Genomic DNA, 15,847 nt, shown 5'->3' with positions numbered 1-15,847 from the left:
GGGTTAACACCCCTACTCTTACGATAAGTGCAATGGGATCTTTAATGACCTCAGAGAGTCAGGACACCCGTTTAACGTCCCATCCGAAAGACGGCACCCTACACAGGGCAGTGTCCCCAATCACTGCCCTGGGGCATTGGGATATTTTTTAGACCAGAGGAAAGAGTGCATCCTACTGGCTCTCCAACACCACATCCAGCAGCATCTGGTTTCCCAGCAGTGGGATGCAGGGTGGTATGCTGCTGAATCAGGACTTCATGGTTGAATTGCTGCAAAGAAACCACTACTAAAGGACACCAATAAGAAGAAGATACTTGCTTGAGCCAAGAAACACGAGCAATGGACATTAGACCGGATGAAATTTGTCCTTTGGTCTGATGAGTCAAAATTTGAGATTTTTGGTTCCAACCGCCGTGTCTTTGTGGGATGCAGAGAAGGTGAACAGATGATCTATGCATTTGTGGTTCCCACCGTGAAGCATGGAGGAGGAAGTGTAATGGTGCTTTGCTGGTGATACTGTCTGATGTATTTAGAATTCAAGGCACACTTAACCAGCATGGTTAACACAGCGTTCTGCAGTGATACACCATCCCATCTGGTTTGCGCTTAGTGGGACTATCATTTATTTTTCAACAGGACAATGCCCAACACATCTCCTGGCTGTGTAAGGGCTATTTAACCTGGCCTCCAAAATCACCCAACCTCAACCCAATTGAGATGGTTTGGGATGAGTTGGACCGCAGAGTGAAGGAAACGCAGCCAACAAGTGCTCAGCATATGTGGGAACTCAATTCCTCATGAAGCTGGTTGACAGAATGCCAAGTGTGTGCAAAGCTGTCATCAAGACAAAGGGTGGCTACTTTGAAGAATCTCAAATATATTTTGAATACTTTAACACTGTTTTGGTTACTACATGATTCCATATGTGTTAGTTCATCATTTTGATGTCTTCACTATTAATCTACAATGTAGACAATAGTAAAACATAAAAGAAAAACCCTTGAATGAGTAGGTGTCCAAACGTTTGACTGGTACTTTAAGTGCCTTATTGCAAATAGAATGCATGTTTTGGAATATGTTTATTCTGTACAGGCATCCTTCTCTCCCCTCTGTCATTTAGGTGAGTATTGTGGAGTTTGTACAACTGTCACAGCGGTCGATGAAAGGGGACCAAGGCGCAGCGTGTAGAGTGCTCATTCTTACTTTATTTGATGAGAACACTTAAACAAAATAACAAAACGACAGCCAGCAGTTCCATAAGGTACTCAGACAAAATGGAAAACAACTACCCACAACGCCAAAGGAAAAACAGGCTGCCTAAGTATGGCTTCCAATCAGAGACAACGAAAGACACCTGCCTCTGATTGGAAACCATACCCGGCCGAACATGAAAACCAACACATAGAAAATGATAACTAGAACAATCCCACATAGAAACAGAAAACTCAAAATACCTACAAAACAAGCCCTGACCACTCTATGGCAAATTACCTCTTTCACTGGTCAGGACGTGACAGTACCCCCCCCCCCCCCCCCCAAAGGTGCAGACCCCGACTGGCTCCTGTGCTACACCCAGACCCTCCGCCAATCCTCCAGCTACAGAGGTGGCTCCGGCTCCGGGCGTAGCCCCCGTTTTGCCCACAGATCCCTCTGCTTCTGGAACCCTGACCTGTGGATCATTACCAGAGGTTATGCGCTGCCGACCGTCGCTGCAGGCTCCGTGCCATGGATCATCCCTGGAGGCCCCGTGCCATGGATCATCCCTGGAGGCCCCGTGCCATGGATCATCCCTGGAGGCCCCGTGCCATGGATCATCCCTGGAGGCCCCGGGCCATGGATCATCCCTGGAGGCCCCGGGCCATGGATCATCCCTGGAGGCCCCGGGCCATGGATCATCCCTGGAGGCCCCGGGCCATGGATCATCCCTGGAGGCCCCGTGCCATGGATCATCCCTGGAGGCCCCGTGCCATGGATCATCCCTGGAGGCCCCGGGCCATGGATCATCCCTGGAGGCCCCGGGCCATGGATCATCCCTGGAGGCCCCGGGCCATGGATCATCCCTGGAGGCTCCGGGCCATGGATCATCCCTGGAGGCTCCGGGCCATGGATCATCCCTGGAGGCTCCGGGCCATGGATCATCCCTGGAGGCTCCGGGCCATGGATCATCCCTGGAGGCTCCGGGCCATGGATCATCCCTGGAGGCTCCGGGCCATGGATCATCCCTGGAGGCTCCGGGCCATGGATCATCCCTGGAGGCTCCGGGCCATGGATCATCCCTACAGGCTCCGGGCCATGGATCATCCCTACAGGCTCCGTGCCATGGATCATCACTACAGGCTCCGTGCCATGGATCATCACTGGAGGCTTCGTGCCATGGATCATCACTGGAGGCTTCGTGCCATGGATCATCACTGGAGGCTTCGTGCCATGGATCGTCACTGGAGGCTTCGTGCCATGGTTTATCACTGGAGGCTTCGGACCATTGATCATCACTGGAGGCTTCCTACGGGGAGCTGGAACCGGTCTCACCAGACTGGGGAGACGCACTGAGGGCCGCGTGCTCAAAGCAGACACAGGCCGTACTGGGCTATGGAGGCGTACTGGATGAAGAGTGCGAGGAGCAGGCACAGGACGTACTGGGCTATGGTGGCGCACTGGAGGGAGAGTGCGCGGAGCAGGCACAGGGTACACTGGGCCTTGGAGGCGCACTGGAGGTCTGGCGCTTAGGGCTGGCACAACCCGTCCTGGCTCGATCTTAACCATAGCCCAGCAAGGGCGGGGAGCTGGAATAGGCCACACTGGGTTGAGCTGGCGAACTGGGGTTACCGTGCGTAGAGCTGGCGAACTGGGGTTACCGTGCGTAGAGCTGGCGAACTGGGGTTACCGTGCGTAGAGCTGGTGAACTGGGGTTACCGTGCGTAGAGCTGGTGAACTGGGGTTACCGTGCGTAGAGCAGGCGCAGGATAAGCTAGGCCGAGGAGACGCACCGGAGACCAGATATACGTTGAACCGGTGCACTTCTCCCTGGCTGCCGGCCAACTCTAGCACGGCAACGGTGAGGAGCTTGCACCGAGCTGTGAGTGCGCATGGGCGACACCGTGCGCACCACCGCATAACACGGTGCTTCTACCGTCACTCGCTCCCCACGGTAAGCACGGGGAGTTGGCTCAGGTCTTAACCTCGCCTTCGCCAATCTACCCATGTGCCCCCCCCAAAAAATTTTTTGGCCGCTGCCTCTCGGCCTCTTCTTGCTGTTTTATAATAACCATTATACTGTGTAAACTGTTATAATAACCATTATACTGTGTAAAACTACTGTTTTATAATAACCATCAGGCACAAGGCCATATCGATGAGCGGTTTCCATCCAGAAGCCTAATTAACAACTTCCCCATGCTCAAAGGATTATTCAGCATCTGATTTAAAAAAATATATATATATATTTTTTTGTTGATCTACCAATCAGTGCCCTTCCTTGCGAGGCATTAACCTTGGTATTTGTGGTTGAATCTGGGCTTAAAATTCACTCCTGAATTGAGGGACTTTACAGATAATGTGTGGGGTACAGAGATGGGATAGTCATTCAGCAACCATGTTAACCTCTATTATTGAACAAGGAATGAGTCCATGCAACTAACTTTGCGATATGTTAAGCACATTTTTAATCCTGAACATATTTAGGCTTGACCTAACAACGTGAAATGCTTGCTTACAAGCCCTTAACCAACAGGTCAAGAAAATAGTTATCAAATAAACAAAAGTTAAAAAAATAAATTTAAAAAAGTAACAATAAAATAACAATAATGAGGCTATATACAGGGGGTAGAGGTTAGTTGAGGTAATTTGTACATGTAGGTGGGGGTGACGTGACTATGCATAGATAATAAACAGTGAGTAGCAACAGTGTAAAAACAAAGGGGGGGGGGGTCAATGTAAATAGTCCGGTGGCCATTTGATTAATTGTTCAGCAGTCTTATGGCTTGGGGGGTAGAAGCTGTTAAGGAGCCTTTTGGTCCTAGACTTGGTGCTCCGGTACCGCTTGCCGTGCGGTAGCAGAGAGAACAGTCTATAACTTGGGTGACTGGAGACTGACAATTTTTTGTGCCTTTTTCTGACATTGCCTAGTATACAGGTCCTGGATGGCAGGAAGTTTGGCCCCAGTGATGTACTCAGCCATACGCACTACCCTCTGTAGTGCCTTACGGTCTGAGGCTGAGCAGTTGCCATACCAGGCGGTGATGCAATCGGTCAGGATGCTCTCGATGGTGCAGCTGTAGAACCTTTTGAGGATCTAAGGACCCATGCCAAATCTTTTCAGTCTCCTCAGGGGGAATAGGTTCTGTTGTGCCCTCTTCACGACTGTCTTGGTGTTTGGACCATAATAGTTTGTTGGTGATGTGGACACCAAGGAACTTGATATTCTCAACCTGCTCCACTACAGCCCCGTCGATGAGAATGGGGGCGTGCTCAGTCCTCCTTTTCCTGTAGTCCACAATCATCTCCTCAGTGTTAATCAGGTTGAGGGAGATGTTGTTGTCCTTTCACCACACGGTCAGGTCTCTGACCTCCTCCCTATAGGCTGGCTCATTATTGCCGTTGATCAGGCCTACCACTGTTGTGACGTCAGCAAACTTAACGATGGTGTTGGAGTCGTGCTTGGCCACGCAGTCGTAGGTGAACAGGCAGTACAGGAGGGGACTAAGCATGCATCCCTGAGGAGCCCCTGTGTTGAGGATCAGCGTGGCAGATGTGTAGTTGCCTAACCTGACACCAGATGGGTGCAATGAAATGTGTTGTTTTACAGGGTCAGCCATAGTAGTATGATAGGTGTTCTTGTACAGGGTCAGCCATAGTAGTATGATAGGTGTTGTTTTACAGGGTCAGCCATAGTAGTATGATAGGTGTTGTTTTACAGGGTCAGCCATTGTAGTATGATAGGTGTTGTTTTACAGGGTCAGCCATAGTAGTATGATAGGTGTTGTTTTACAGGGTCAGTCATAGTAGTATGATAGGTGTTGTTTTACAGGGTCAGTCATAGTAGTATGATAGGTGTTGTTTTACAGGGTCAGACACAGTAGTATGATAGGTGTTGTTTTACAGGGTCAGCCATTGTAGTATGATAGGTGTTGTTTTACAGGGTCAGCCATTGTAATATGATAGGTGTTGTTTTACAGGGTCAGCCATTGTAATATGATAGGTGTTGTTTTACAGGGTCAGCCATTGTAGTATGATAGGTGTTGTTGTACAGGGTCAACCATTGTAGTATGATAGGTGTTGTTTTACAGGGTCAGTCATAGTGGTATGATAGGTGTTGTTTTACAGGGTCAGTCATAGTAGTATGATAGGTGTTGTTTTACAGGGTCAGTCATAGTAGTATGATAGGTGTTGTTTTACAGGGTCAGTCATAGTGGTATGATAGGTGTTGTTTTACAGGGTCAGCCATAGTGGTATGATAGGTGTTCTTGTACAGGGTCAGTCATAGTGGTATGATAGGTGCAGTGTAATGTGTTGTTTTACAGGGTCAGTCACAGTAGTACAGCACCCCTAGAGCAAATTAGGGTTCAGTGCCTTGCTCAAGGACAGATTTTTCCACGGATCTACACTTCTTTAAGTGAAGCAAATCTGGCTGCACCCTATTCAGTGCACTACTTTTGGTCTGGCCAAACGAACAAGGCTAAATAAAAAGGCACAACAAACGTGTTTCCGTCCTCAGACCCGACGTCATTAACCAGACGTGTGTTTCTGTCCTCAGACCCGACGTCATTAACCAGACGTGTTTCTGTCCTCAGACCCGACGTCATTAACCAGACGTGTTTCTGTCCTCAGACCCGACGTCATTAACCAGACGTGTTTCTGTCCTCAGACCCGACATCATTAACCCGACGTGTTTCTGTCCTCAGACCGACGTCATTAACCAGACGTGTTTCTGTCCTCAGACCGACGTCATTAACCAGACGTGTTTCCGTCCTCAGACCGACGTCATTAACCAGACGTGTTTCTGTCCTCAGACCGACGTCATTAACCAGACGTGTTTCTGTCCTCAGACCCGACGTCATTAACCAGACGTGTTTCTGTCCTCAGACCCGACGTCATTAACCAGACGTGTTTCTGTCCTCAGACCCGACGTCATTAACCAGACGTGTTTCTGTCCTCAGACCCGACGTCATTAACCAGACGTGTTTCTGTCCTCAGACCCGACGTCATTAACCAGACGTGTTTCTGTCCTCAGACCCGACGTCATTAACCAGACGTGTTTCCGTCCTCAGACCCGACGTCATTAACCAGACGTGTTTCCGTCCTCAGACCCGACGTCATTAACCAGACGTGTTTCCGTCCTCAGACCCGACGTCATTAACCAGACGTGTTTCCGTCCTCAGACCCGACGTCATTAACCAGACGTGTTTCCGTCCTCAGACCGACGTCATTAACCAGACGTGTTTCCGTCCTCAGACCGACGTCATTAACCAGACGTGTTTCCGTCCTCAGACCGACGTCATTAACCAGACGTGTTTCTGTCCTCAGACCGACGTCATTAACCCGACGTGTTTCCGTCCTCAGACCCGACGTCATTAACCAGACGTGTTTCCGTCCTCAGACCGACGTCATTAACCAGACGTGTTTCCGTCCTCAGACCCGACGTCATTAACCAGACGTGTTTCCGTCCTCAGACCCGACGTCATTAACCAGACGTGTTTCTGTCCTCAGACCCGACGTCATTAACCAGACGTGTTTCCGTCCTCAGACCCGACGTCATTAACCAGACGTGTTTCCGTCCTCAGACCCGACGTCATTAACCAGACGTGTTTCCGTCCTCAGACCCGACGTCATTAACCAGACGTGTTTCCGTCCTCAGACCGACGTCATTAACCAGACGTGTTTCCGTCCTCAGACCGACGTCATTAACCAGACGTGTTTCCGTCCTCAGACCGACGTCATTAACCAGACGTGTTTCCGTCCTCAGACCGACGTCATTAACCAGACGTGTTTCCGTCCTCAGACCCGACGTCATTAACCAGACGTGTTTCCGTCCTCAGACCGACGTCATTAACCAGACGTGTTTCTGTCCTCAGACCCGACGTCATTAACCAGACGTGTTTCTGTCCTCAGACCGACGTCATTAACCAGACGTGTTTCTGTCCTCAGACCTACAGAACAACATCATTAAATCAGACATAACATTGAGGCATGTCAGTAGACAGTGAAGCAAGGTGTTTCCAGTGGTAGTGTGTAATCTATCAGGCATAATGCCAGATCATTTCATTTCCTCCATATTATCAGACCTCAGTGAGGTACTTTATCCATGCTGCTGATACAGGTACAGGTGCTTTATGAGCTACAGGGATAATTAGCACAGATACTATCCCCATCGCACCTTTTTAGTGCCAAATGATGGAGGGATGCTGTAACACTTAAGACAGCCTTAATGGTGGAGAGACAGAGCGACGGAGGTTGGACCACTAGACAGCCTTAATGATGGAGAGACGGAGGGACGGAGGTTGTACCACTAGACAGCCTTAATGATGGAGGGACGGAGGGACGGAGGTTGTACCACTAGACAGACTTAATGATGGAGAGACAGAGCGACGGAGGTTGAACCACTAGACAGCCTTAATGATGGAGAGACAGAGCGACGGAGGTTGAACCACTAGACAGCCTTAATGATGGAGGGACGGAGGGACGGAGGTTGTACCACTAGACAGCCTTAATGATGGAGAGACAGAGCGACGGAGGTTGAACCACTAGACAGCCTTAATGATGGAGAGACGGAGGGACGGAGGTTGTACCACTAGACAGCCTTAATGATGGAGAGACAGAGGGACGGAGGTTGTACCACTAGACAGCCTTAATGATGGAGAGACAGAGGGACGGAGGTTGTACCACTAGACAGCCTTAATGATGGAGAGACAGAGGGACGGAGGTTGTACCACTAGACAGCCTTAATGATGGAGAGACAGAGGGACGGAGGTTGTACCACTAGACAGCCTTAATGATGGAGAGACAGAGGGACGGAGGTTGAACCACTAGACAGCCTTAATGATGGAGGGACGGAGGTTGTACCACTAGACAGCCTTAATGATGGAGGGACGGAGGTTGTACCACTAGACAGCCTTAATGATGGAGGGACGGAGGTTGTACCACTAGACAGCCTTAATGATGGAGAGACAGAGGGACGGAGGTTGAACCACTAGACAGCCTTAATGATGGAGGGACGGAGGTTGTACCACTAGACAGCCTTAATGATGGAGAGACAGAGGGACGGAGGTTGTACCACTAGACAGCCTTAATGATGGAGAGACAGAGGGACGGAGGTTGAACCACTAGACAGCCTTAATGATGGAGAGACAGAGGGACGGAGGTTGAACCACTAGACAGACTTAATGATGGAGAGACAGAGGGACGGAGGTTGAACCACTAGACAGCCTTAATGATGGAGGGACGGAGGTTGTACCACTAGACAGCCTTAATGATGGAGGGACGGAGGTTGGACCACTAGACAGCCTTAATGATGGAGAGACAGAGGGACGGAGGTTGGACCACTAGACAGCCTTAATGATGGAGGGACAGAGGGACGGAGGTTGTACCACTAGACAGCCTTAATGATGGAGAGACAGAGACAGAGGGACGGAGGTTGGACCACTAGACAGCCTTAATGATGGAGGGACGGAGGTTGAACCACTAGACAGCCTTAATGATGGAGAGACAGAGACGGAGGGACGGAGGTTGGACCACTAGACAGCCTTAATGATGGAGAGACAGAGGGACGGAGGTTGTACCACTAGACAGCCTTAATGATGGAGAGACAGAGGGACGGAGGTTGTACCACTAGACAGCCTTAATGATGGAGAGACAGAGGGACGGAGGTTGTACCACTAGACAGCCTTAATGATGGAGAGACAGAGACAGAGGGACGGAGGTTGGACCACTAGACAGCCTTAATGATGGAGAGACGGAGGGACGGAGGTTGTACCACTAGACAGCCTTAATGATGGAGAGACAGAGGGACGGAGGTTGGACCACTAGACAGCCTTAATGATGGAGAGACAGAGGGACGGAGGTTGTACCACTAGACAGCCTTAATGATGGAGGGACGGAGGTTGTACCACTAGACAGCCTTAATGATGGAGAGACAGAGGGACGGAGGTTGTACCACTAGACAGCCTTAATGATGGAGAGACAGAGGGACGGAGGTTGAACCACTAGACAGCCTTAATGATGGAGAGACAGAGGGACGGAGGTTGTACCACTAGACAGCCTTAATGATGGAGGGACGGAGGTTGTACCACTAGACAGCCTTAATGATGGAGAGACAGAGATGGAGGGACGGAGGTTGTACCACTAGACAGCCTTAATGATGGAGAGACAGAGGGACGGAGGTTGTACCACTAGACAGCCTTAATGATGGAGAGACAGAGACGGAGGGACGGAGGTTGTACCACTAGACAGCCTTAATGAGAGGTAGAAGAACAACCATGTTCCTAATAGGAGCGCTGGGCTTTGGGCCGAGGAGGAGAGGAGTGGGTGTCATCCACCAATCAACCTGGGGACGCCATTTTGGGAACAGATGGTTCAACATGGTAAACATGGTCTATATGGAGCTGTCATTAGACTACTGGCTTAACCAGTCCTGTATGGGGTAGTCTATATGGAGCTGTCATTAGACTACTGGCTTAACCAGTCCTGTATGGGGTGGTCTATATGGAGCTGTCATTAGACTACTGGCTTAACCAGTCCTGTATAGGGTGGTCTATATGGAGCTGTCATTAGACTACTGGCTTAACCAGTCCTGTATGAGGTGGTCTATATGGAGCTGTCAGACTACTGGCTTAACCAGCTGTCATTAGACTACTGGCTTAACCAGTCCTGTATGGGGTGGTCTATATGGAGCTGTCATTAGACTACTGGCTTAACCAGTCCTGTATAGGGTGGTCTATATGGAGCTGTCATTAGACTACTGGCTTAACCAGTCCTGTATGAGGTGGTCTATATGGAGCTGTCAGACTACTGGCTTAACCAGTCCTGTATGGGGTGGTCTATATGGAGCTGTCATTAGACTACTGGCTTAACCAGTCCTGTATGGGGTAGTCTATATGGAGCTGTCAGACTACTGGCTTAACCAGTCCTGTATGAGGTGGTCTATATGGAGCTGTCATTAGACTACTGTCTTAACCAGTCCTGTATGGGGTGGTCTATATGGAGCTGTCAGACTACTGGCTTAACCAGTCCTGTATGAGGTGGTCTATATGGAGCTGTCATTAGACTACTGTCTTAACCAGTCCTGTATGGGGTGGTCTATATGGAGCTGTCATTAGACTACTGGCTTAACCAGTCCTGTATGGGGTGGTCTATATGGAGCTGTCAGACTACTGGCTTAACCAGTCCTGTATGGGGTGGTCTATATGGAGCTGTCATTAGACTACTGGCTTAACCAGTCCTGTATGGGGTGGTCTATATGGAGCTGTCAGACTACTGGCTTAACCAGTCCTGTATGGGGTGGTCTATATGGAGCTGTCATTAGACTACTGGCTTAACCAGTCCTGTATGGGGTGGTCTATATGGAGCTGTCATTAGACTACTGGCTTAACCAGTCCTGTATGGGGTGGTCTATATGGAGCTGTCAGACTACTGGCTTAACCAGTCCTGTATGGGGTAGTCTATATGGAGCTGTCATTAGACTACTGGCTTAACCAGTCCTGTATGGGGTGGTCTATATGGAGCTGTCATTAGACTACTGGCTTAACCAGTCCTGTATGGGGTGGTCTATATGGAGCTGTCATTAGACTACTGGCTTAACCAGTCCTGTATGGGGTGGTCTATATGGAGCTGTCATTAGACTACTGGTTTAACCAGTCCTGTATGGGGTGGTCTATATGGAGCTGTCATTAGACTACTGGCTTAACCAGTCCTGTATGGGGTGGTCTATATGGAGCTGTCATTAGACTACTGGCTTAACCAGTCCTGTATGGGGTGGTCTATATGGAGCTGTCATTAGACTACTGGCTTAACCAGTCCTGTATGGGGTGGTCTATATGGAGCTGTCATTAGACTACTGGCTTAACCAGTCCTGTATGGGGTGGTCTATATGGAGCTGTCATTAGACTACTGGTTTAACCAGTCCTGTATGAGGTGGTCTATATGGAGCTGTCATTAGACTACTGGCTTAACCAGTCCTGTATGGGGTGGTCTATATGGAGCTGTCATTAGACTACTGGCTTAACCAGTCCTATATGGAGCTGTCATTAGACTACTGGCTTAACCAGTCCTGTATGGGGTGGTCTATATGGAGCTGTCATTAGACTACTGGCTTAACCAGTCCTGTATGGGGTGGTCTATATGGAGCTGTCATTAGACTACTGGCTTAACCAGTCCTGTATGGGGTGGTCTATATGGAGCTGTCAGACTACTGGCTTAACCAGTCCTGTATGGGGTGGTCTATATGGAGCTGTCAGACTACTGGCTTAACCAGTCCTGTATGGGGTGGTCTATATGGAGCTGTCATTAGACTACTGGCTTAACCAGTCCTGTATGGGGTGGTCTATATGGAGCTGTCAGACTACTGGCTTAACCAGTCCTGTATGGGGTGGTCTATATGGAGCTGTCATTAGACTACTGGTTTAACCAGTCCTGTATGGGGTGGTCTATATGGAGCTGTCATTAGACTACTGGCTTAACCAGTCCTGTATGGGGTGGTCTATATGGAGCTGTCATTAGACTACTGGCTTAACCAGTCCTGTATAGGGTGGTCTATATGGAGCTGTCATTAGACTACTGGCTTAACCAGTCCTGTATGGGGTGGTCTATATGGAGCTGTCATTAGACTACTGGCTTAACCAGTCCTGTATGAGGTGGTCTATACGATCTTAACCAGTCCTGTATGGGGTGGTCTAGATAGTCTTAACCAGTCCTGTATGGGGTGGTCTATACGATCTTAACCAGTCCTGTATGGGGTGGTCTAGATAGTCTTAACCAGTCCTGTATGGGGTGGTCTATATAGTCCTGTATGGGGTGGTCTATATGGTCTTATACAGTCCTGTATGGGGTAGTCTATATAGTCTTAACCAGTCCTGTATGGGGTGGTCTATATAGTCTTATACAGTCCTGTATGGGGTGGTCTATATAGTCTTATACAGTCCTGTATGGGGTGGTCTATATAGTCTTATACAGTCCTGTATGGGCTGGTCTATATAGTCTTATACAGTCCTGTATGGGCTGGTCTATATAGTCTTATACAGTCCTGTATGGGGTGGTCTATATAGTCTTATACAGTCCTGTATGGGCTGGTCTATATAGTCTTATACAGTCCTGTATGACAGCTCTGAACGCTATAGGCCCAAATCAGACAAATGTTTTTGTTTTGCCAGGCATCTCCAAGGATACATATTGAATACATATTCATGAAAAATATTGACACTATATGCATGTGTTAGATTACAACATGGAGGTCACCCTCAGTCCATGTAATTGATCAGCTATAACACACAAATAGCAATTTATTCAAATAAACATTACATTTTAGATAAATGAACTAGGAGAGATGAGACATGTATTCGAAGGCGTCTGGGTAACAGGGTTCTGAGTTGTTGTTCACAACGATATAATAAGAAGTGGTGTTCTTACCGGAACACAGAACCTACCAGGGTTCTGAGAGTTGTTGTTCACAACGATATAATAAGAAGTGGTGTTCTTACCGGAACACAGAACCTACCAGGGTTCTGAGAGTTGTTGTTCACAACGATATAATAAGAAGTGGTGTTCTTACCGGAACACAGAACCTACCAGGGTTCTGAGAGTTGTTGTTCACAACGATATAATAAGAAGTGGTGTTCTTACCGGAACACAGAACCTACCAGGGTTCTGAGAGTTGTTGTTCACAACGATATAATAAGAAGTGGTGTTCTTACCGGAACACAGAACCTACCAGGGTTCTGAGAGTTGTTGTTCACAACGATATAATAAGAAGTGGTGTTCTTACCGGAACACAGAACCTACCAGGGTTCTGAGAGTTGTTGTTCACAACGATATAATAAGAAGTGGTGTTCTTACCGCCAGGACCTTGTTGGTGTTCTGGATGTTGTCTATGTAGGTAACGTAGTGGTGGAGGTGAGGACAGAAGTCATCAAATCCACGTCCAAAGTCCCCGTTCTCCAGACGGACCAACAACGTCCTGCACAGAGTAGAGAGAGAGACAATTAACAATGATGATCATCAACAACACATCCTCATGCAAGATAACAAGTCAAGATAACACACCACATTATTCCTCATTAAACTAAATATCGTATCGTGACGTCCCTGGAAATTCCCTGCCCTAGAAATATTGCAATGAACATCACGGTACGATATTCTCACAATACTTAGGTGCCGATATGATATGTAGATCTGATTCTATATGTAAATCCGACTCTGTGTGCGGTGCCGATTCTGTGTGCGGTGCCGATTCTGTGTGCGGTGCCGATTCTATGTGTAAATCGGATTCTATGTGTAAATCGGATTCTATGTGTAAATCGGATTCTATGTGTAGTGTGATTAGGTATAGGTATAGTGGGTATAGGTATAGTGGGTATAGGTGGTATAGGTATAGTGGGTATAGGAGGTATAGGTATAGTGGGTATAGGAAGTATAGGTATAGTGGGTATAGGTATAGCGGGTATAGGTGGCATAGTGGGTATAGGTATAGTGGGTATAGGTATAGTGGGTATAGTGGGTATAGGTGGTATAGTGGGTATAGTGGGTATAGGTATAGTGGGTATAGTGTGTATAGGTATAGTGTGTATAGTGTGTATAGGTATAGTGTGTATAGGTATAGTGTGTATAGGTATAGTGGGTATAGTGGGTATAGGTATAGTGGGTATAGTGGGTATAGGTATAGTGGGTATAGGTATAGTGGGTATAGGTATAGTGGGTATAGTGGGTATAGGTATAGTGGGTATAGTGGGTATAGGTATAGTGGGTATAGGTATAGTGGGTATAGGTATAGTGGGTATAGTGGGTATAGGTATAGTGGGTATAGGTATAGTGGGTATAGGTATAGTGGGTATAGTGGTATAGTGGGTGTAGTGGGTATAGGTATAGTGGGTATAGGTATAGTGGGTATAGGTATAGTGGGTATAGTGGGTATAGGTATAGTGGGTATAGGTATAGTGGGTATAGGTATAGTGGGTATAGTGGTATAGTGGGTGTAGCGGGTATAGGTATAGTGGGTGTAGGTGGTATAGTGGGTATAGTGGGTATAGATGGTATTGGTATAGTGGGTATAGGTATAGTGGGTGTAGTGGGTATAGGTATATTGGGTGTAGGTGGTATAGTGGGTATAGGTATAGTGGGTGTAGGTGGTATAGTGGGTATAGGTGGTATTGGTATAGTGGGTGTAGTGGGTATAGGTGGTATTGGTATAGTGGGTGTAGGTATAGTGGGTGTAGTGGGTATAGTGGGCATAGTGGGTATAGGTGGTATAGTGGGTATAGGTGGTATAGTGGGTATAGGTGGTATAGTGGGTATAGTGTGTATAGGTATAGTGGGTATAGTGGGTATAGGTGGTATAGTGGGTATAGGTATAGTGGGTATGGTGTGTATAGGTATAGTGGGTATAGTGGGTATAGGTGGTATAGTGTGTATAGGTATAGTGGGTATAGGTATAGTGGGATTAGGTATCGTGGGTATAGTGGGTATAGGTGGTATAGTGGGTATAGTGTGTATAGGTATCGTGGGTATAGGTGGTATAGTGGGTATAGGTATAGTGGGTATAGTGGGTATAGGTATAGTGGGTATAGTGGTTATAGGTATAGTGGGTATAGTGGGTATAGGTATAGTGGGTATAGGTATAGTGGGTGTAGTGGGTATAGGTATAGTGGGTATAGTGGTATAGGTATAGTGGGTGTAGCGGGTATAGGTATAGTGGGTGTAGGTGGTATAGTGGGTATAGTTGGTATTGGTATAGTGGGTATAGGTATAGTGGGTGTAGTGGGTATAGGTATAGTGGGTGTAGGTGGTATAGTGGGTATAGTTATAGTGGGTGTAGGTGGTATAGTGGGTATAGGTGGTATTGGTATAGTGGGTGTAGTGGGTATAGTGGGTATAGGTATAGTGGGCATAGTGGGTATAGGTATAGTGGGTATAGGTATAGGTGGTATAGTGGGTATAGGTGGTATAGTGGGTGTAGTGGGTATAGGTATAGGTGGTATAGTGGGTATAGGTATAGTGGGTATAGGTATAGGTGGTATAGTGGGTATAGGTATAGGTGGTATAGTGGGTATAGGTATAGTGGGTATAGGTATAGGTGGTATAGTGGGTATAGGTGGTATAGTGGGTATAGGTATAGGTGGTATAGTGGGTATAGGTATAGGTGGTATAGTGGGTATAGGTATAGGTGGTAAAGTGGGTATAGTGGGTGTAATGGGTATAGGTATAGTGGGTATAGTGGGTGTAGTCGACTAGCGCCATCAATAGGATGCCAAATCCATATTTGGACTCAAAGTATCACTATAACATCGTCCAAAATAATATTGTGATCTGTAACAGCGTCGATCTCTTCCCCCCCCCCCCCATCACTAAATATTACCACATAGAACCGTCTGATCACCACAGTGAAAAATAACATGAATAAATAAAAAGAGTGCTCACAATTAGACATATAAAGCCTGACTGCCCTGGTCTAATGATGCTCCCAGAGACATTACATCCTCACATCGCTGGAAGAAGGAGCTCTGAAGTTGATTTTAATAGATTGTAATGAAGCATCGGGCCAAGGTAGACCTGTTGGTAATCAGAAGACACACACACACACACACACAGCCAGGAGACACACACAGCCAGGAGAGAGAGACACACACACACACAGCCAGGAGAGAGA

The 15,847-nt window shown here is 47.7% G+C and overlaps 1 protein-coding gene across 7 annotated transcripts in view; it reads right to left on the bottom strand.

Moving 5' to 3' along the window:
• Positions 1 to 15,847, bottom strand: part of LOC123728277 (rho guanine nucleotide exchange factor 39-like) — a 110,203-nt gene that overhangs the window by 79,441 nt on the left and 14,915 nt on the right. For all 7 annotated transcript variants that reach the window (XR_014381247.1, XR_014381251.1, XR_014381249.1 and 4 more), the window contains exon 4: positions 13,042 to 13,162. Coding sequence is in view for 1 of the 7 variants with exons in the window: in XM_082964296.1 (XP_082820422.1) it covers positions 13,042 to 13,162 (121 nt within the window). In the remaining 6 variants the exon portion in view is untranslated. The remainder of the gene's footprint in view (positions 1 to 13,041; positions 13,163 to 15,847) is intronic.

This window comes from Salmo salar, chromosome 17 (genome assembly GCF_965601325.2).
Source record: "Salmo salar chromosome 17, fSalSal1, whole genome shotgun sequence".
Lineage (NCBI taxonomy): Eukaryota > Metazoa > Chordata > Actinopteri > Salmoniformes > Salmonidae > Salmo > Salmo salar.
The sequence above is the reverse complement of the archived record's forward strand: the minus strand, read 5'-3'. Positions and strand labels throughout refer to the sequence as shown.